The sequence below is a fragment of the Peromyscus maniculatus genome, chromosome 9 (genome assembly GCF_049852395.1).
Source record: "Peromyscus maniculatus bairdii isolate BWxNUB_F1_BW_parent chromosome 9, HU_Pman_BW_mat_3.1, whole genome shotgun sequence".
In the NCBI taxonomy this organism is placed as follows: domain Eukaryota; kingdom Metazoa; phylum Chordata; class Mammalia; order Rodentia; family Cricetidae; genus Peromyscus; species Peromyscus maniculatus.
This window is the reverse complement of record NC_134860.1, coordinates 73,845,425-73,868,097: the sequence shown is the minus strand read 5'-3', so window position 1 is coordinate 73,868,097 and position 22,673 is coordinate 73,845,425. Positions and strand designations below refer to the sequence as shown.

Below are 22,673 nucleotides of genomic sequence, written 5' to 3'. Positions count from 1 at the left end.
TCAACAAGGCCATGCCTCCTAATAGTGCCACTCCCTATAAGATTATGGGGAGTCAAAGGCTCTGTGAGGACAGCTAGGTTATTTGCTAGGCAGATACAGATATCCATGGCCAGGCACCAGGCTGAGCTCCGGGAATCCAGTTGATGAGAGAGAGGAGAGATACTGCAGGTGAGGGTCGTCGAGATCATGATGGGAGGACGTGCAGAGATGACCAGCCACACTAGTGGAAGCCCATTAACTGTGGACTGGTGGCTGTGGAGCCCCCATGGGACTGGACTAGGCCCTCTGGATACAGAAGACAGTTGTTTGGCTCGAAATGTTTGGGGGGCACCCAGGCAGGGGGATCGGGATCTGTCCCTGGTGCATGGGCAGGCTTTTGGGAATCCGGTGCCTGTGGTGTGACACCTTGCACAGCCTTGGTGCAGTGGGAAGGGGCTTGGACCTGCCTAGGCTCAGTGTGCTGGGCTCTGCTAACTCCCCATGGGAGACCTCAATTTGGGGGATGTGGGGATGTGGGGTGGCTTGGGGAAGAGGGCTGGGAGGAGGGAGGATCTACGGATAGTATGTGGAGTGAGTATAAAATTTCTTAATAAAGAAAAATGAAAGAAAAAAATGAGAAAAAAAAAAGACTATGGGGGGTCAATTACATTCAGACTACCACACAGGGATTCTCTATGTAACAGTCCTGGTTGTCCTGGAACTCTCTCTGTAGACCAGGCTGGCCTCGAACTCACAGAAATCTGCCTGCCTCTGCCTCCTGAGTGCTGGGATTAAAGTCATGCGCCACCACTGCCTGGCATCTACAATTTTATTTTGCATGTTTCTTTCCTTTGGTTTTCTTTCCTCCTCCCTGCTGGCCCTGTTAGAACATCTTAGCATAACAGTCCTGGAAGCTAGTGCACCCTTCCGAAGAGGTTTGCAGACGGCCTCCCCAAAAGAAGTCGGTCACCTTCCCCTGTCTCCTAGAGGCAAGTCCCCATTCACTCCAGGCTGATGTATCTGTGGGGACATTAGAGACAAAGGTGCCGACTGCCTTATAAATCTCAGCCTTCTGACTTGGGGGTGGCTCTTCTGTAGTGCACCCCTCCGCATATGCAGCAGCATCCGACCTTCGCATCACCGTTGAGGAACAGGGTGTGGGAACCTCTTCCAGTTGCTGCTCCAGCTGCTATTTCGGCATCAGTGATAGGCTGTCTTTTACACATAAGTTTGGTGTCTCCTGTCAAAATATGTACGCGAAACCGTAGTAACGTTGTCAGCTTGCAAATGGTAAAATCTCAGACCGTTTACAGTCTCTGACAGGCCAAGGGATTAAAAGAGAAGAACGTTCAGCAAAATTACCAAAGAACCTGGCGGGGAAAGCTAAGCAATGTTTGGCAGGCTTTTTGTGCGGTCCCCACGCCCCACAGAGCCAGCCGCCACGGTGTTCTGGGGATGTCAATGATGGGGTTAAAGGTCCGATACTCCCTTGGCATTGAGAAAATGGATGACAGCAAGGCCGCTCTCTTTTTCTCCTCACCCATTTCCCCTGAAGCAAATCATAAAACCTCTGTTTGAGAGAACGGCCCCCCTCAGAAGCACAGAGGAAGAGAACCTCCCCATCATTAGGACAGAGAATCTGAGTAAAATTGGCTTTGCAAATTTCCCACAGTTTGTTACCATTCTATCAGCCCTCTTTGTGCAGGCTAGTTTTACGTCAGCTTCTCTGAGAGGAGCCTCAACTGAGACGATGCCTCCAGAAGACTGGCTGTAAGCAGGTGGGCATGCAAGGCAGTTTCCCTCCCTCCCTCCCTCCCTCCCTCCCTCCCTCCCTCCCTCCCTCCCTCCCTCCTTCTCTCCCTTCCTCCCTCCCTCCCTCCCTCCTTCTCTCTCTCTCTCTCTCTCTCTCTCTCTCTCTCTCTCTATATATATATATATATATATATATATATATATATATATATATATATATATATTTGTTTATTTATTTAGAGACAGTTTCTCTGTGTAGTCAGGCTGGCCTTAAACTCACAGATCCACCTGCCTCTGCTGTGATTAAAGATATGCACCATCAATGCTGGGCCTGGTAGGGTATTTTCTTAATTAGTGATTGATGGGGGGGGGGAGCCCCGCCTATTGTGGGTGATGCCGCTCTGGGGCTGGTGGTCCTGGGTTCTATAAGAAAGCAGGCTCAGCAAGCCATGGAAAGCAAGCCAGTGAGCAGCCCCCCTCCATGGCCTCTGCATCAGCTCCTGCTCCAGGTTCCTGCCTAGTAAGAGTTCCTGCCTTGCCTTTCTTCAGTGGACTGTGACTTGGGATATGTAAACCAAATGAACCCTTTCCTCCCCAAGTTGCTGGCCACGGTGCTTCATCACAGCCACAGAAACCCTGACGATCTTCATCCAGTCATCGTGCACACCTGTCCACCTCTCACCAAACCCAAGTCTAAAATGGTTTACCTCCACCTGTTTCTTTCGGTCTTCATTTCCGTATGAAAGTTCTGTGTCCCGTAAATTTTATATTAAAATATATACAGAGTGGGCTACAGAGATGGCTCACTGGTTAAGAGCACTGGCTGCTTTTCCGGAGGACCTAAGTCCAATTCCTAGCACCCACATGCTGGCTAGCAACTGTCTATGATTCTGTCTTAGGAGATCTGACACCCTTTTCTGGCCTCCATGGGAACTAAGCACATTATAAACTAAAATGCATAGACAGGTGCAGTGGTGGCGCACGCCTTTAATCCCAGCACTCAGGAGGCAGAGTCAGGTGGATCTCTGTGAGTTAAGGCCAGCCTGGTCTACAGAGCTAGTTCTAGGGTGGCCAGGACTACACAGAGAAACTCTGTCTAGGAAAACAAAAAGCGCCGGGCGGCAGTGGCGCATGCCTTTAATCCCAGCACTCGGGAGGCAGAAGCAGGCAAATCTCTGAGTTTGAAGCCAGCCTGGTCTACAGAGAGAGATCCAGGACAGGCACCAAAACTACTCGGAGAAACCCTGTCTCGAAAAACTAAACAAACAAAAAAACAAAAAGCAAAAATAAAAAAATTAAATAAAAAGTAAGTAAAATGCATACCTGTCAGCCCAGTACTTGGGAGGCAGAGAGAAGAGGATTAAAAGTTTGAAGCTAGCCTGAGCTACATAGTGAGACCATAGTGAAAAGAAAGGAAAAGATGGAAGAGAGGGAGGTATGGAGGCATGGCCATAAGGCTTTCTCTGGTGAACCCATGTTGGCCAGCAGGGCCTCAGCCACAATTCTTACGATTGTGAAGAAAGCTATCTCTCCTCCATCAAGTCCCTGCTGCTCCCCCGCTCCCCCGCCCCCCTGTCTGTGGAGCAGAAAGGAGCACGCTGCACATTGCCTAGCCAGATTTCAGCAGCTTAGTCACTTTTCCTTTTAATAGACAGTGGCAGTTGGCGTTGCCATTGTGCTCATATTACCCAGGGCAGTCGCCCGACACATGTCCCACCTGACTAAATCCATCACTTCCAGTTGCCCTCAGTGTATCCACTCAGGGAGGCATGGGAAGAAAGGTGCCCTGGGATGTGACAGAGAAAGATTATAATGTGCCACACCAAGGTTCAAAGTGACTGAGTGTCTAGCTTATGCTCACTAGCTACTGACACACATATTTTTATCTCCGGGAGCTAATAAAATGTATCTTTTTGTTTGGTTTTTAAATTTTTTTTTTTTTTTTTTTTTTTTGGTTTTCCGAGACAGGGTTTCTCTTGTGTAGCTTTGCGCCTTTCCTGGATCTCACTTGGTAGCCCAGGCTGGCCTCGAACTCACAGAGATCCGCCTGCCTCTGCCACCCGAGTGCTGGGATTAAAGGCGTGCGCCACCACCGCCCGGCTTGGTTTTTAAATTTTATGTGCAGCAGTTTTCCTCTTTAACTGGCCAGTTTTCACCTTAGGCTAAACATTAGTTTGGCTGTTTTGCTTACATGACAGCTTAGGAGTTCTTCGGGAAAATTCTTGAATTGATGTGCTCAAGTGAAGTTGCATGCATTGCTGTTTTTAGGTGGGTGTCCAGAGAATACTAGCTTTTTCTGTGATTTTCCAAGTCCCTGCTGGTTTCTGTGAGAGTTATGTTAGTTTTTTCACTGCTGTAACCAAATACCTGAGAGAAACAACTTAAATGAGAAAAGATTTTGTTGTTATTTTTCAAGACAGGGGTTCTCTGTGTAGCCCTGACTGTCCTGGAGCTCTCTGTAGACCAGACTGGCCTCAAACTCACAGAGATCAGCTTGCTTCTGCCTCCTGAGTGCTGGGATTAAAATCGTGCACCACCACCTCCCTGTGGGGAAAAGACTTCTTTTGGCTCACAATTGAGTCTCTGGTACTGTGGACCTAAGGAGAAGCTGAACATACAGGTTTCTGTCTTATTTTGTTAGTAGCCTGTTTGTATGCCAGGTGGTGGTGGTGCGTGCTGTTAATCCCAGCACTCAGGAGGCAGAGGCAGGTGGATCTCTGATTTCCAAGACATCCAGGGCTACAGAGAGAAGCCCCGTCTCAAAAAACACTACAGAAAAAGAAAAACAACAACAACAAAAACCCCAGAACCTCAGGATTCTCATGATGCCTAGTACCTCAGCAGTATTATTAAAATATTTCACGAGGGGCTGGGAGCATTGCTCAGTGATAGAGAATTGATTGGCAGATGCCGCCCGGGTCCAGTCCCCAGCACATACAAAACCAACAAAACTCCTGTCTTTTAACTGTTGACTAACAGTTGTGACTTCTGGGCCCTCTCTGGGCCTTGCCTCCAGTGAGTCACTGAGTACCTCAGTTTTCATTCGGTCTGTCACTTATGACTCACAGGCTGAAGTTCCGCAGAGGACCCTTCGGTGCTGTGCCCTGTATATGCAGAGAAGCGCCATGCGCTCACTCATAAATGATCGGAAAAGTCTCTCAAGCTGCAGAAGGTAATTGAGGAAACACCATTGAGCAAGCTACTTTGGAAAGAGTTCTCCTCTAGGTGCATAGTTGACATTTTTTCTAACTGAAGCATGTTGACCCGGACTAAACCACATCCTCTCCAGAGTTTCTCATGGCCCCGTGTGTGAGATTATTAAATGTCATTCTCCATTGTTTGAAACCCATGTGTAGCAGCAGAAATCCACAATCTACAGGCTCTCTACATAAACAAGATGGAATATTCTAGAAGTTCAAAACATGCCCCTCACCCCCATGATAAGTTGACACTTATCATTGCTGCTATGATGTAACCAGTGGGTGGGGTTGGAGGGATTCCCTGGATAAACTGCCAACATTATGACCTGACCTGCTAATGGAGACGGCTGTCCCAGCAGCTAGCTCAGTCAATGGAAGGTGCTGCAGCACCCTTTTCCTCTTGAGCGTACTTCTCAGGGATTTTTGTTTGAGATAATAAAAATTACATATATACTACACATATGAATTTATACATTTATATATAATTTATATATTAATATAAATTAAAGGTCCTCAAAAGCATTATACCCTTATTTAATTTTTTGGTTTTTCAAGACAGGGTTTCTCTGTGTAGCTTTTGCACCTGTCCTGGGACTCACTTTGTAGGCCAGGCTGGCCTTGAACTCACAAAGATCCGCCTGCCTCTGCCTCCCAAGTTCTGGGGTTAAGGGTGTATGTGCAACCATCGCCCAGCTCCTTCCTTTGGCTTTTTGAGACGGTTTCTCCGTTTATCCCTGGTTGTCCTGGAACTCGCTCTGTAGCCCAGGCTGACCTTGAACTCGGAGATCCTCCTACCTCTGCCTTCTGAGGGCTGGGATCAAGGGTGTGCACCATCACCGGGTGCAGCATCCTAATTTCTTAAGGATATAGAATTACATAAATTACAATGCTGCCGTTCCTCTTCCAGATAAAGCTTGTGGCCCACCAGGAAGATGCAGGCCTGTACACACGTGACCTGCAAGCTGCCAATCACTGCCGTGTGGTGTCCTTGTTGGTTCAAATCCTCCTGGGTTAGTTAGGTTTCATGGAGAGTGTTCTGCCCACCAGCCAGGGCCTCTCTTTGCATGCGCTCACACAGGTCCTCAAAGGATGATGGTTACAGCTCTCCAAGTTGCCTGAGTTGTGGCTACTCTCCTTTACCATCATCCTCATTACCAGTTCAGTTTGCCCTAGTATTCTGAACTCTCTAGTTCTGAATTCGCTCCAACAGCACAAATCTAGTTGACTTGCCTAAACTTGTGATGGTGGCGCACACCTTTAATGCCAGCAAATTCGGGAGGCAGAGGCAGAGGCAGGTGGATCTCTGTGAGTTTGAGGCCAGCCTGGTCTACAGAGCGAGTTCCAGTTCAGCCAGGACTGTTACACAGAGAAACACTGTCTGGGGGTGGGGGGGGGGGAAGGAATTCCTTACTGCCCTTAAGGGCAGTGGTGGCCCACACTTTTGATCTCATCTCTTGGGAGGCAGAGGTAGAAGGAACCCTGAGTTCGAGGCCAGCCTGGTCTACAGAGAGTTCCAGGACTGCCAGAGCTACACAGAGAAACCCTGTCTAGGAAAAAAAGAAAAAAAGAATTCCTGAGAAGCCCTAGGGAAGATGTCACCTATAGATAATCATGTACAACGAGGGTGGAACTGAGGAGTCGGCAGGAATGCACCCCAGGGCACCTCAATTTCTAACTCCGGGACTCTTTGGAGTTTGGGGTAGCACATTTCTCTCCAGGGTGTTCCACTGGGCTCACACCTTCAAAACACTAGGCGACTGGCTTCTATGGACAGCACCCCAACCCCATGGATAAAGACGCTGCTGTCTCTAAAATGGTGGAAAGCATGCGTCACTGGGCGTCATCCACTGCAATCCATCAGAGTGTGGCTCAAGAGAGTGAAGGAAGCATCCCATGTATTTTCCACTTGGAAAAGTGTCCAAGTACTGAAAAGTTTAAAAAGAAAATATCTTTCCTGAGTACTGCCCTGCATGTGAGTAAGCAGGCCTGAAGAGAATTCACCAACTCAAGAGGGCCACCCCGGAGGAGACGAGGACACTGAAAACTGGATTAGTACCTAGCAGTTGGGGAAAGTGGGACTGGAAAGCCTGCACGTTCCTCCAGCACTCAGTGTCTTATTTAGGGATCCTATTGCTGTGTGTGATGGCTGTTCCTGGTTGTCAACTTGACTGCATCTGGAATGAACTACCATCCAGAAACGGAGGGCACACCGGTGAGAGGTTAGTTTTGCTTGGTTTGAAGTGGGTGAATCCACTTCTAGTCTAGACCCTCTGAGGGGGGAAGACACAACTCTACCCTGGACCACATCTTCTTCTGGCAGCCTGTATAAGGACATGGAAGAAGGAAGCTTCTGCTCTTTACTTGCTTGCCCTCACCTTGCTAGCAAGTCCATTCCTTCACTGGCATTGGAACCTACTTCTTTGTGATTCCAGCACATACAGAAACCAGCTGAGACATTCAGCCTTGATTACTTGAGTAACTACTAGATTCTTGAACTTTCTGTTCACAGCTTGTTGGATTAGGTGGACTGCAGCCTGTAAATCACCCCAATAAATCATATATGTATATATATATATATATATATATATATATATATATATATATATATATATATATATATATATCCCTTAGGACAAACTCTACCACCCAAACAGGAGTCCATGATTTGACTCATTCACTAAGACCAGTGGGGAATGTAAAGGCACCAGATCTAGTAGGTCCCCAGACCTTAGCACAACTGACTGCATGATGAAAGTACCATTCAGGTTGTAAAACACAGCATGTAAGATGGCACCACCTGTCAAACTAAAACAAAGACCTAATCCAGCAAAGTCCTTAGTTCTGGGAAAGTCTCTAACCTTGCTTTTTAGTTTCCGTAGTTCTGTTTCTAGCTAACTGTTGTTGTTAAATGAAGTTTGTCAACCCGGCACATTGTTTTTGTGTGTAAAAGCTCACCCCGAGAAAGGCTCGGGGGCCACACTGGGATCCTGAACACCCAGCGTAGTCACCAGCGGGCTAATAAAGACATTTTAGATGATGAAGGCGGCTTGAATGGTCTGCTCTCAGACATCCACATGGCCACTCCTTCACATCCATGTTCAAATGGCAACCCGGCCCTGGCTTCCACAGCTAACACTCTAAGTCCTTTCTCCTTCCCATCGTTCTCCACACATGCAACAAAAACCCAGGGCCCACAGGTACCCCAGGGCCCACAGGTACCCGAAACCTTTCTGTACCAAACAACGTCAGAAAGGTCAAGTGGTGCACACCCCTGACCTGCGCAGGAAGCTCGGGTGCTTGTGTTTCTTCTCTAAGTGGCTCCAGCACTAGCTAGAAAATCAGTTAGGAAAAATGACTGAGAAAGTTGCCTTCAAAAGAAGTTGGGAGCCTGGGATAGAAGTGCAAGCCTTATGTCCTAGCACTAAAAGGTTGAGGAGTTTGAGGCCCATCTCTACAGAGTCCCCAAAAATGCCACAATAAGTCCCCGGGGTTGAAGATGGAGCCGGTGTTGGTGGTGTGCATGCTGACTACATAAGCCCTACATCCCATTTCCAGGACCCAATCTCCTCAACAGAGGCCGATGACTACAATCGTAGGCGGCAGAGGCAAGGTTATCCTCAGCTATTTGAAAGCAGCCTGGGATGTAAAAAGCTGTCTGAAAAGCAAAACAAGTCTCACCACCAGGCAGTGGTGGCACACGCCTTTAATCCCAGCACTTGGAGAGGCAGAGGCAGGCTGATCTCGAGTTCCAGGCCAGTCAGAGGTAGGGAAACACTGTCTTAAAAAACCAACCATCGGGTTGAGGGTTTAGCTCAATGGTAGAGCGCTTGCCGAGCAAGCGCAAGGCCTGGTCCTCAGCCCTGAAGGAAAAACAGAAACTGTTACAGAAAAGGCTCAGCCCTCATGTCAAAATCCAGCTGCAGGGCTTCTGGACTCCATAGGCATCTGCATCACACACACACACACACTTCTAAAAATGTACTTTTTGTTTTTTTGAGACAGGGTTTCTCTGTGTAGCTTTGCGCCTTTCCTGGAGCTCACTTGGTAGCCCAGGCTGGCCTTGAACTCACAGAGATCCGCCTGACTCTGCCTCCTGAGTGCTGGGATTAAAGGCGTGCGCCACCAACGCCCAGCCCTAAAAATGTACTTTTTAAAAGGACCCAAACTTTGTGCTTACTACTGACTTCTGGTCCTACCCTACAGAGCCTCTGGGCTATGATATGTTCACTTCTCTAGAGCTAGCACAACCAGGTTTTAGGTTTTCTCAAGGTATGTGTACTGGTTTTGACAGCAGTAACAGTGGCCTAAAACATTTTCAAAGATAATTAAGTGGCTTCCTAGATCACAATGACACATCCTCCCTCATCAAAATATGTATAATATCCAGTATTTGGGCTTCCCATCCATCACAAAGGGGTGTTAGTACCCCCTTAGATTTAGTGTACTTTCGGATTTTGATTACTGGACAAACCTCAGATTTCAAATCATAAACCCGTTTTAGCTTTTGAAGATACATTATAAACAGGTAGGGACTCGATAGGGGTTTCCCAGTACTTCACATAAATGCAAATTTTGTTGAAATTTTTTTGACAACTTGTCAATCAGCCATGGACAAACCTACTTTACAGCAGACAGTATGTTGTTCTAGGTTTGTTGAGATCCGTTTCACCCAGCTTTGTTCTCTTCATTCAGCCTCACCCTATTAAGAAGGCTGGTGGCATTCCTTGCGAACAGTTTTCCTTGTAGTTACTTGGCTTCTGGAGTGGGAAGTAATTAAGCAGTATCCAAACCAACTGGATCAACACATCTCACATCCTATCCCATCAGGCATCCTAAGCCACTGTCCTCCATATATGGTGGCCCACGCCTTTAGTCCCAGCACTCAGAAGGGAGAGGTCTAGAGGCGGGACAGCCAGGGCTACATGGTGAAACCCTGTCTCTAAACGAAATAAAACCAACCCCCCTCCCCACTTATGACTTGTGCGGCCAAGTGTGTACTAATTTAAGGAATCTGGCCTTCACCCAGGAGACTTGGTTCTACTTCTGAATAAGCAGACAGTACTTAGTTCAACCTAGTCGGTCTTTATGCTTTTGGCAAGTTCTTCCTGGAGGCGATGAAAGTGAGGGGTCCACTCCAGGTCTTTCCCTTCACTGCATGCAACTCAGATTCTTGCTTTGTAAGTAGTTCCCACTGCAGAAGTTATTTTCTGTTAACCACCAGGCTCTAGTTTCTTCTCACCAACACTAAAGGATGGAGTTGGCATAATCACATTAAACTAAGAACCATCTTTAAGTGAATTTAAATGCACTTTATTTTTAGACAACCTACATGACATGTTTTTTCTTTAAAAAAAAAAAAAAAAGAGAAAAAGAAAAAAACAATGTCTCCACTCCAAATAAATCATGGTCAAAATAAAAGCTCAAGATGATATCAGTCCCATTTGTCCTAAGTCCTGGTGTTGTATGGATGGTAAGCAGCAGTCGGTTATGGTGACAGGTGATAGATCCAATTTGTTACTGCAAAACAATGAGAGTGCATTAAGAGCTACCCCCAGCTCAAAAGCACAGCTGTCCCACCATAGCCATGTACTCCCCAATTCAATCTGGACTGCCACAAAGACAGGCAGGAAGCGCAGGGAGCATTTTCTTTGGCATCCTAGTGCAAACCAGAAGAACCACAAACTGTTCTAGGTCTATCAGTGGATGCAGACTACCCTCACCAAGCCGGCAGCACCTGCCAATCTGCAGATCCCATCCTCCACAAACGGCAGACACTGTCTGAACACACCCGACCCCACCCGTCACCCCAGCCTGTCCCAGAGTGCTCACCCACTTTGTATTTCTTCAGGATAACTCTAAGCTCACCTTCCACCCAGCCAACTCAAAAGCCTCCAAAAATCAGTTTCTTATGAACACTTCTGTATTCAATTTTACTAAATTTAGTCAACTCAGGAGAAATCCTGTGGGTCAATATGAAATGGACTTGAACCCACCGTGGGGCAGGGGCAGTTATTGCCAGTTCACACAATCGTTTACTGCAGGCTAGTGTCCAACTCTACTTGCCTACAGATGACCTTGAGAGCCTTCCTGCCCTCACCAGTTTCTCTGAGCACTCTACCTCCAGGCTTTTATGTATGAGGCACTATTCACTTTAGATCCCACAAGAGGGAGCCTAGATCTCACCACCTCGAGGGCATCTGTAAAACCCATGCCTACCATCTGTAGATGGCAAAGATCACACCTGAAAAACTTGCTGGTTTTACACTATAATTTCAACATATACTTACACATTTTTCCATCTCTAGGCCATCCTTAAAGAAAATCATGAATGGAGTCACACCATCTTCACGGTAGTCCAGAAGAGCAACCATGCCATCTGGATTCATGTTTTCACCAATAAAAAACTGAAGAAACAAGTTACAAACACCTAGAATCAAACTGTTATGCTCACAGACACAAATCCAAGTAAACGGCAACAAAAGGGAGACTCAGAACAGCTCTAAGCCAACCCCCCCCCCCCACACACACACACAACCAGGGCTTCTCTGCATAGCTTTGGAGCCTGTCCTGGGACTCGCTCTGTACATCCACCTGCCTCTGCTCACGAGTGCTGGGATTAAAGGTGTGCACCACCACCACCTGGCTCCAAGCCAACATTTTGGCAAGTAAAAACTCTGATGCTAGCCAAGTGTGTTGGCACACACCTTTAATCTCAGCACTCGGCAGGCAGACATTTGGCCTTCTGGGTTCATTTGGCCTTCTGGGTTCAAAGGCCTGCCTAGTCTACAGAGAAACCCTGTCTCAATGAAAAGTAAAAGTTCATCAGTTTCAACTATAGCTCCTAGTCTGGAGTGGTGGCACACACCTTTAATCTCAAGAGGCTGAGCTGGGTGGACCTCAGGGGGTTCAAAGCTAGCCTGGCTTACACAGGGAGTTCATATACAGATGTAACAAACCAAAGCAGCCCCTTTGTTCCCATGGTTAAGACTGTATCATTCTTTGACTTATTTACCTGGTAGTTATTGAAATTAGCAAGGATGTGCTTAATTTGCTCTGCAGCCCCAGTCATAAAAGGCTTTACTCTTTCTGGTTTCTGCTCTTCAAGTTTGCCTTTGAGTCTGAAACAGTAAATTGTAACAGGTCATTAAAGTATTCAATTTTCAGCAAAATCAGTTTTTTCCATTAAGTAAAAAAATACACGCCCCAACCTAAAAACAAAAGTCTACTGGCTACGAGCAAAATGCTACAATACACTAGTAGGTGACAGAGGAAAACATTCAAGAACTTTAAATCCAAGCAAGATTGACTTTTAAAAAGGAATTTTTTTTCTACAAAGTTAAAGCCGGCCCGCTTGCTCCAGTATGCTCTTATTAATGAAAAGCAACCATCAGTGTGTAACAAAAGGTCCTCCCTTCCCGAGTCCTTTATAACTAAGGAACCAAGTAGACACAAATAAGTCTTCTAGGACCCTGACCACCAAAACAGGGTGCTTATAGCTCACTTACGATTTCATGTAATCTTTGATGTACTTTTTGTAGGCCTCTTTTGTGAAGCTGGTTTCTTGTAAGTGGTGGTTCATGACAATGTCCACACCAGTGACTACTGTGCTTTCGGTACCTTCGCCCTCTGGGCCTTCGGCGGAAGCATTTCCACCAATGAGCGAGTCATCGATGTTACCCTCTGTTCTACTGACCATCTACATTAAGGAAACAAAACAGTTTCGTTACAAAAAGCCCACCTCCAACTTACCTTCTACACACTCCGGCAACGATCTGTCACCTCCCTGAAACACTTTAACCCAACAACAACAACAACAAAAAAAAATCGCTGCCCGGACCGAAAACCATGGTCCCTCTAACCAATCGGAAGCCCGAAGCTGCGGGCTCTTGGCCCGCCAGGGGTTAAGCGCACACACTGCCAAGATATCCTAAACAGAGACAATATGTCCCCGAGCGCCCGGAAGGAGGATGGGCGCTGAGTTCGCGGACCTATTTCCAGGCTCGGCTCCGCCTCCACTTTTCTAGAAAAACCCAAGGCCGGAAAGAGCGTCTCCTCCGCCTGGAGGCGGCTGGGAGGATTGCACGAGCTCCGGCGGGCGAGCCGCAAACCCCAGCCCGGCTGCCCGCCCGGCCGGCCGGCCGCCAGGCCTCCCCGCGGCGCCCGCTCACCTTGCCCTCCACCTCCAGGCACAGCCCGTCCGCGATCTCCCGGATCTTGTAGATGTCGGAGAAGAGCTCGTCATCTGGAAGAGGACAGAGAGAGCCGCCCGTCACCCGGCGGAGGCCCGCCATTTCCCGCGCCGGCTGGGCGCACGAGGCGGCGGCGGCGGCGGCGGCTCCCGGCCCAAGCCCTGCGCTCGCGCCCCCCTCCCCGGCCTCCCCGAGCCCACCCGCACCCAGGCCCGCGGGGCCGGCGGTGGGGAACTCACGGCTGATGAGGTCCCGGTAGATGATCATGGTGGCGGCTGGGGGACGGCGGCGCTAGCCTGACAGCGCGGAGCGGGCGCGGTGCAGCCGGAGCGGCGCTCGGGGGGAGGGGGGAGCGGGCGGAAAAGGCCGACGCGGGCGCTCCCCAACCTCATATAGAGGGCACGTTCCTCGACGTCATCGCCCGCTGCGCCCCCGGAACTGCCGCAAGCGGTGACGTGGCACGCAGGGCGGCGCGGGGGGCGTGGCCACGTCCCGGCCCGGACCCCGGGAGGGCGGCGGGCATCCGGGGACTCGGCCGGGAGACACAATGCGGCGCTTCCTCGGGTGCGCGCGGCAGGCGGGCGGGCGGGCGGGCCGGGGGGCGGCGGAGGGGGCGGCGGAGACGGGGGGTGCGGGGTGCTGGGCATCGCGCGCCCGAGGCCTGCTGGGACCGGAAGGGAACTCGCGGCTGATCGGACGGCCCCGCCGCTTGAGTCACCACCTCCCGGGTGTGGCTCCCGGGGTAGCTGCACCCGCCTCCCGCCGCGCCCCGCAGCTCAAGTTCCCACCCCTTTCTCGGAAAGAAAAGGTCAGCAGCTTTGGATGCCGTTGCCCGGCGCGCCGGCGGGGACGACGGGGACGGCGCTGGGCTGGCGTCCCGAATCTCCGGCCTCTGGCCCCCGGCCGCCCACTGACTCCACCGGGCAGGTGTCGCCGGCCCTGTGGTCTCTCCGCCGGGTTCCGGGTGTGCAAAGCCTGCGGTGGATCTGGCAGGACGGGACGGGACAGGACAGCTCTCGGCTGTTTTTTTGGTCTTGGTCTCGAAGGACTTTGTCCTTTGTTAGAACCGAGTTCTGGGTTGTCACTTTTGTCCCGGTTGCTTCAGGGTTGGACCAGGCCAAAATGAGGCGCTTCCCACTTGCCCGGGTGACTTGAAGAGCCTTTGACATCCCTTACGAAGTACAACAAACAGAAATACAACTTCTCAGTCCGGTCGTCCAGGTCAACGTGTATGACAGACAGGATGAAATCGCAAAGTTTTCTTCCATTCCAGATTTGGTTGCAGTCTGTTGTTGTATTCCTAGTGTTGGCGAGTTTCTCGCGGGTCCCACGTAAGAGCGACACGGCCAGTCCTGCCTGTAGAAAGCTCCCTACTAGTATGTCAGAGGCGCAGGCTTAGAGATTAACAAATTGTCATAGAGTAATAACGCATTCAGCAGTAAACTGGGAGGATGAAACCAAAACGGCCACTCAAATGGGATCCACTCAAGAAGATGGAGTGCTCTAACACGACACTAAAAGCCACTGGAAATAAAAGGGGGTAAGAGGGACCAGAGAACATGGACACATAACGGGTGGTCAGTGAGTTTGCACTCTCAAAACACAGTTTTTTTTCTGGGTTATATGAATTCTTAGGTAGACATTATCCCAGGCACTTAACATTTTCAGAGTATTCAAAAATACACATTGATACAGAACATTACTCTCTAACTTTTTATTTCCAGTCTTATGCCCAAATAAAAGTAGTTTTTTTTTCACATGGTTAAAAAACAACAAAAAACCACCATGGTGGAAAAGATCTGAAGACTCCAAGCCTAACTAAGTTGAAATGTTGTCTCCATTACCAGTCCTGTGATCTTGGGAAAGTCTACCTCTTTGAGCTTAAAGTGTAAAATGGAATTTCTGTGAGTGAAATGGGACAAACTGGCTGGCATGCTTAACAGGTCATAAATATAGATGGGATATGTGTGTGATTCCCAAGTTTCACTTTACTTTTTTTTCAAATTATTCCTGAAGCTGTTACTGTCAGGTCCAAAAGCCACTTGTCCCGAGTTTCTTCTGGACCTGACAGTTACCTCTCCTCTTACTATCTGCATATGTAGCCAAGCTGGCTTTGAACTGATTTGTAGACCAGACAGGCCTGGAAATCAGGGTTCCCCTCCCTCTGCCTCCATAGGGCTAGGATTACAGGTGTGAGCCCACCATTATCTCAAATTATCATTTGTGATGAGAAAGAACGCCTAACAGGCTGGTGTGGAGTAGAAAGTAGGCCCTCAGGATGTGGTCTGATGAATTGAAGGTGGATGAGTTTGATTTGGAATGCTCTTGTTTATTGGGTCAGAAAATGGATAAGAAACCAGCCAAACTGGACTAGTCCTAGTAGTTTGAAAACCTTCGCTTTGAGATAATGTCAATGATTTTTTTTTTTTTTTTTTGACAAGGTACCCTGTAGCCCCCCTGGCTGGCCTGGAACTTGTTATACAGACCAGGCTGACCTTGAATTAACAGAGATCTGGGTCTTGGGATTAAAGGTGTACACAGTCCCTGATACCACAGTGCTTTTTAAATTAAGGGTTTCAAAAACAAATTTAATGAATAGTGAACAGTTTTATTTAAAAAGGAATGAAATGGAGGGCTAGGTGTAGTGGCACCACAGATTTGTAATTCCAGGTTTTGAGAGGTGAAGACTGGAGACTCAGGGATATGGGGTCATCTTCAGATACACAAGTTCTGGACTCCCTGAGAACTTGTCTCAGAAACAAAAACAAATGAACAACAACAACAAAAAACCCCTCAACAACAAATAGTGGAATAGCGGGATTCTGTGATCCTTTCTGCATTCTGAGAGGGACCTGAGACTCTGTTCAAATAAACTCAAGGACGAAAATAATAGAAAATACAGTGAAGCAAGCCAGGTGTGGTGGCATACCCCTTTAATCCAGGTAGTCTCTAGACAGAGGCACAACGCATCTCTGAGTTCAAGGCCAGCTTGGTCTACAAAATGAGTTCCAGGACAGCCAGAGCTGCACAGAGACACCCCACCCCACCCCACCCCACCCCGCCACCAAAAAGAAAATACAATGAATCATAGTAAAAGTAAGCATGGCTGGGAGGTAGCACACACCTTTAATCCCAGCACTTGGGAGGCAGAGGCAGGCAGATTTCTGTGAGTTCCAGAGTTCAACCTGGTCTACATTGTGAGTTCCAAGACAGCAAAGGCTACACAGAAACCCTGTCTGGAAAAACAAAAACAAAACAGAACAAAAAACTAAACATTATGAATTACAGTGTTGGGGAAATGGCCTAGGGCTTTGCAGTGGCAAGTTCTAGGCAGAAAATTCATATCACCAGTGGTCAAGAGGGCTAGGTTGTAGTCTAGTAGCCTGTGGAACTGTATGGTCTAATGGTCAGTGGGACTGTATGGTCTAACGCTGTGGATATCGCTCTATATAAATAAAACACTGATGGCCAGTGACCACGCAGGAAGTATAGGCGGGACAAAGAGAGAGGAGAATTGGGGAAACAGGAAGAAGGTGGGAGACACTGCAGCCACCGCCAGGACAAGCAGCATGTAAAGATGCCGGCAAGCCACAAGCGATGTGGCAAGGTATAGATTTATAGAAATGGGTTAATTTAAGATATAAGAACAGTTAGCAAGAAGCCTGCCATGGCCATATAGTTTATAAGTAATATAACTGTCTGAGTGATTATTTTATACGTGGATTGTGGGACTGTGGGGCTTGGTGGAACCTGGAGAGAAGCCCTCCAGCAACAGTCTAATGGTCAGTGGAACTGTAGTCTAGTGGTCAGGGGAACGGTATGGTCTAATGGTCAGTGGAACTGTAGTCTAGTGGTCAGTGGAATGGTATGGTCTAATGGTCAGTGGAACTGTAGTCTAGTGGTCAGTGGAACTGTAGTCTAGTGGTCAGGGGAACGGTATGGTCTAATGGTCAGTGGAACTGTAGTCTAGTGGTCAGGGGAACGGTATGGTCTAATGGTCAGCTGAGCTCTAAGTATTGAGGGCTGTTGCAGTTATATGAACAGTGAGGCTGTAGTCCAGAAGTCAGTAAAACCATTCCTCATTCCTGGCTGCAGGAACTTGATATGATGCCAGACCTGCACACAAGATGAATAGAGCTTGGAATTTTAGGGATGGGATCCAGACATCTGAACGTGTGTGTGTGTGTGTGTGTGTGTGTGTGTGTGTGTGTGTGTTTTCTTTTTTCGAGAAAGGGTTTCTCTGCGTAGCTTTGCAACTTTCCTGGAACTCACTCTGTAGCCCAGGCTGGCTTCGAACTCAGAGATCCTCCTGCCTCTGCCTCCCACATGCTGGGATTAAAGGCGTGCACCACCACCACCGCCTGGCGGTTCTGAACTTTTTTAATCTTTGCAGAATGCCAATGTGCAGCCAAGTCGAGAGACCACTAGTAAGAAGAGAATTTTTCAAAATAGTCAGTAGAAGGAGTTTGGTACCCTTTAAAAGTGCAGGTGTGTCCGAAAGCCAGAGAGAAGCCCTCAAGCCAGGATCTGCCTTGTGTGGGGCTGGCAGATAACCTGCTGTTCCCTGAGCAGGAAGTTGCTCCATTGCCAACTCTTGGCAAGTGTGCCAGCTGAGAGAGTGTTGCTGGGGTGAGGAAGACAAGCTGAAAACACCGTCCTTAATTCTTTACTCTCCCTTTAAAAAGGAAGCTTCGCCGGGCGGTGGTGGCGCACACCTTTAATCCCAGCACTCGGGAGGCAGAGGCAGGTGCATCTCTGTGAGTTCGAGGCCAGCTTGGGCTACAGAGTGAGTTCCAGGAAAGGTGCAAAGCTACACAGAGAAACCCTGTCTTGAAAAACCAAAAAAAAAAAAAAAAAAGGAAGCTTCAAAGCCGGGTGTGGTGGTGCATGCCTTTTATCCCAGCACCTGAGAGGCAGAGGCAGGAGGATCTCTGTGAGTTCAAGGCCAGCCTGATCTCCATAGCAAGCTCCAGGACAGCCAGGACTGCATACAGAAAAGAAAAAAAAAAAATCAAAAAGGAAGCTTCTAATTGGCTATGAAAATAAAAGGAGGAAATGTGTGTGGGGTCCCTACAAGTGCCACAGCCCTAAGAGTAATGACCCACGGGAGGCAAAAAGGAAATCTTCCCTGCCATTGAAGAGAAAAGTCTGCGAATTTAACCTTCCTGGTTTCTGTAGTGGTCTCTGTGAGCACTCTACAAGGGCAGAGCAGGAGAGAAAGAAGGAAGAAAGAGAAAAGGCGTGTACCGGAAGGGCAGCTTACCCGGTGAAGAGCTGGAGAGCACCAGGACCTGAGCACCCACGTAAGCCAAGTGTGGCTGCACGTGTCCCAGCTCCGACGGTCAGCGGTAGCAGGAGGAGGCCTGGGCTTCCAACTAGTCCAGTTAAAACAGTGAGAGAATAAGGTGGAGAGAGAGAGAATACGCCTGTGTTGACCTCTGGCCTCTACAGCTGCACACACCAGTGCATCCCCAATGCCCCCCCCCACACCAATCAAAGACATAAACTTGTCTTAAACTGTTACCTTCTCCATAGTCCATTTCTAAAATTACATCCTCTAGTAAAAAGAAAACAAGATTACAATCTCTGGCCTCCTCTTTCCTCTTTGCTCTGTTTCCTTCTGGTCTCCTCTTGGAATTCCCTATTCTTTTCTCCCTAACTTTACCTTGGAGCTCATCATCAACATTCTATTTTATGTGGTTTCCCCTTCAAGGTGGCAGACAGACCAGAGAGGCAGAGATTTGCTCACAGCCTGCCTGTCCCCGGTGCCTGGAACAGTGCCTAGTTAGGAAGCCAGTAAGCGACTTTAATGGATGACTGGAGGCCAAAACTAATAATAGCAAGCAGCAGCGAACTCAAGCCATGTTCTAGTGCAGTCCCCTGTCAGGTTGTTCTGGTGGAGAATCAGATTTTTTTTGGATTCCTGTACAGTCAGAAACTTAGGTCACAGTGTAACTGATACCAGAAAAGCCTGTCCCTTCTTTTAGCACACAGTTGTACATAAGGAAAGCCAACATGTGGCTGGATGGTACACACACTGTTGCCAGTACTTGGGAGGCAGAGGCAGGTAGATCTGAGTCGGAGGCCAGCCTGGTCTACACAGTGTGCCCTATGCCAGCCAGGGCTGTATAATGAGACTGTCTCAAAAGCAAACACATGGCTGTAAACATACATGTGTCTCTGCAGAGGTATACCCCAAGTCTGAAGGATGTGCATCAAGAAGATAACCGTGGGTGACCAGGGACAGCAGCTGGGCTGGGGAAAAGGAGATCTTCAGTCTGACTGCAGTGTCCGGGGGTCAGTTTATGCACACTTATGTTCTTTCCTCCTAGACACCAAACAACAATACAAACAAAGAATGGGGCACTGTGACCACTGTGTGTAGACTATAAGAAGAAGTCACTAAACAAGGGGACTGAAGGAGTTTCCTATCTGAACTGTGTGGCTGAGAGGTAATGGTGTTCTGATGCCTTCATAAACATGGGGCATGCGAGGATAACCCAGCACTATTTTGATCTGGAAAATTAACTCAAATTATTGTGCTAAAAATGGCAACAGGTCCTTCTCAGGGAGCAGTAAAGAATGGAGGCCTGAATGCTTGTCACCTCGCTGCAGGAGGAAGATAACTTATCTTCTGTGCTCCGTCCTCTCCACTAAAGAGTATTCCGATGTGAGACGTTCCTCTGGGCCTTGCTTGGTAGCCGCTCTTGTTTCCACAAGTGTAACTTCCTTTAAAAAATTAGTGAGGCTGTTGGTGTAAACCAACAGTGCAAATGGGATAAGAAACAGCCAGAAAAAGGTGTCAATAAGTCTTATTGTTTGTTTTTGTTTTTGTTTTTCTAGACAGGGTTTCTCTGTGTAGCCCTGGCGGCCCTGGAACTCGCTCTGTAGACCAGGCTGGCCTCAAACTCACAGAGATCCGCCTGCCTCTGCCTCCCGAGTGCTGGGATTAAAGGCGTGTGCCACCACTGCCTGGCAGGTGTCAGTCTTTTTTTTTTTTTTAAAGCATCTTTACAGGTTTATTTATTTATTTATGTGTATGTATGTGAGCCTAGGTGAGTGTATGCGCACCATGTGCCAGTAAGTCTTAATAACTAGAGGTGGGCTCTAGATGTGAGTGGGAGTTTTTAGCAACCAAAGAGAGGAATATAATTCATTATGAGTTGTTATCAGAACAGGTGGCACAGGCCTGTAATCTCAGCTACAAAAGCTGAGGCAGGAGGAGGGCAGCCTGGATAATTTAGCAAGACCCTGCTTCTAAATTAAAAAAATAAGTCATTTCTGAATAAAAGCAAATATTCTAGAATAACTCTTTTTTTAGTGTCTAATGAGATACATAAGGAGTTCTCCCCACATACCATTCTGTGGTTAGGGTATTTGTTTGGAGACCGGGTTTCACTGAGTGGCCCTGCTCTGTAGATCAGGCTGGCCTTGAACTCACAGAGATCCCCCTGCCTCTGCTTCCTGAGTACTGGGATTAAAGGAGTGCAGTGCCACACAAAGTTCTACGTGATTGGTCCTAACAAAACCTTAATTTAGTGCAGGGCTTGGTACAGAGGGTTCCTTATAGCTTCTGCCATGTAGGCTGGCCTTCCAATTCAGTTCTGTGAAAAGAATTCTCCCAGTAGGAAGAACAAAGGAGTCCTGCCTCAGCCTTCAGATGTCTGGACGGATGCAAAGATAAAACTACTCTATAGTCCAGAATGTGTAGAATATTCTTTTAGAGAATTGCCACAAGTACCATTACTGTGATGGGTGTCTGTTGGGATTGCCTGTCCCCATGAAATCCAGAGAAGACTGGCAACTATAAGTACCCCCTTCTCCCTCTCTCCCTCCCTCTTCCTCTCACTCCCCCTCTCTTTTTCTTCCTCTTCACCCTTTCTCTCTCTCTTTGGTTTTTTGAGACAGGGTTTCTCTGTGTAGTTTTGGTGGGTATCCTGGCTCCTCACTCTGTAGCCCAGGCTGGCCTCGAACTCACAGAGATCCACCTGCCTCTGCCTCCCGAGTGCTGGGATTAAAGGTGTGTGCCACCACCGCCCGGCTCCCCACTCTTTTAAAATATTTATTATTTTGTTTTGTTTTGTGATACACTGTCTAGCTCTGGCTGTCTTGGAGCTCTATACCAGGCCGGCCTCAAACTCATAGAAGCCTGCCTCTGCCTTCCAAGTGCTAGGACTAAAGGGCACCACGCCCAGCTTATTTATTTAATTTTTATTTATTTTATGTTATGTCTGTATGAGTGTAGGCTACATGTCTGTGGGTTCCCACAGAGGCCAGATGTCAGGCCCCCTGGAGCTGGAATCCGAGGCAGTTGTCAGCTGCCTCGGGTGAGTGCTGGAAACTGAACTCTGGTCCTCCAGAGGAGCAGCAAGTACTCTTAACCCCTGAGCCATGTCTCCAGCCCTCCGCTCCACTCTTCCTCTTCCCTCATCAGCAGAAACAAAACAGCACACACTCCTACACACACAGACACACAAATCCACGTCATCTGTCATCTCGCGCACAGGCAGCTTAACCCTCTTGTGTTCCTGACTTCAAGGCCTCTCGCTTCAGTTCAAAGGTGACATTAAAGTGTCTTCTCCAAAACAGTTCTTTCTACAAAGGAAAGCATTTTGAACAAGCACAGACTTCTGACAAGAACTGAATGAAATTGTGGCTGAAGCCGTAGTTCAGTACCAGTATCCACAATGTGCAGAGTTCCATCCCAGCATCAAAAAATAATAAGATATTTCCATGGTCTCTACATACATGTTTATGCCACAAGTAGAATTTTTTATTAAATAATTTAGAATGTATGTAGGCAGTAATTTCTATATGCCAAGCTCTCTGTTACTTGCTAAATGTACAACATGATCAAGACAGCCCTTGCCTGCAGGATGTGAAAGGGACTTGAGGTTGGCTATGCACATGACAGCCCTGGCTAAGCTGTGTTACAGAGGAGGAGGCAGATGCTGTCCACTGACCTCACCAGACAGCAGCCAATTGCTATAGCGTTTCATTCCTTCAAAGAATGCTGAAAGTTTTCAGAGACAAGACTCTAATCAAATGTTATAACTTCTGGAGTTACATTTATTTAGTTTTCATTGTTGTTTGTTTTTTGAGACAGGATCCCACTTTGTAGTCAAGGCTGACCAGAAACATACAATATAGCCCAGGCTAGCCTTAAACATGGGGCAATCCGATTACTTCAGGTTCCAGAGTATTGGAATTATAAGCCTAAACCACAGCCTTTGGAATGCTGGAATTGCTGGCATAAACAACCATGCCGGCTGCTTGTTTGTTTGTTTTAGATAATCTCTCTAAGTTGCCCAGACTGGCCTTGAATGTGTGGTCCTCCTGTTCCACCTTGGCAGTAACTGGGACTCTGAGCAGGCACCACCATTCCTGGCTAAGAGCTAAGATTTGTTCCTTTTTTTTTTTTTGAGACTGTAGTGTACATGTAGGTAAATTAATGCGTACTGCTTGGGCTCAGTGAGATCTGGCTCTGGAAATGGGGTTATAGGACCTTGCGGTGGAACAATCTGAAGTTCCCTTCATAGCTTTGGAGGAGTCA

General features: G+C 47.9%; 1 protein-coding gene and 1 non-coding gene across 2 annotated transcripts; both read right to left on the bottom strand.

The window, feature by feature from the left end:
- Positions 1–10,225: 10,225 nt before the first annotated feature.
- Tpt1 (tumor protein, translationally-controlled 1) lies at positions 10,226–13,548 on the bottom strand. The gene is made up of 6 exons (XM_076545397.1): positions 13,360–13,548; positions 13,100–13,173; positions 12,437–12,627; positions 11,944–12,049; positions 11,219–11,335; positions 10,226–10,448 (listed from the first exon to the last, which is right to left on the bottom strand). The coding sequence occupies exons 1-6, from the start codon at positions 13,385–13,387 to the stop codon at positions 10,446–10,448; spliced, it is 519 nt and encodes a 172-aa protein (XP_076401512.1). The 5' UTR covers positions 13,388–13,548; the 3' UTR covers positions 10,226–10,445.
- LOC121832463 (small nucleolar RNA SNORA31) lies at positions 10,514–10,640 on the bottom strand. The gene has a single exon (XR_006076117.2). It is a non-coding gene; the product is annotated as a small nucleolar RNA SNORA31 (small nucleolar RNA).
- Positions 13,549–22,673: the final 9,125 nt, after the last annotated feature.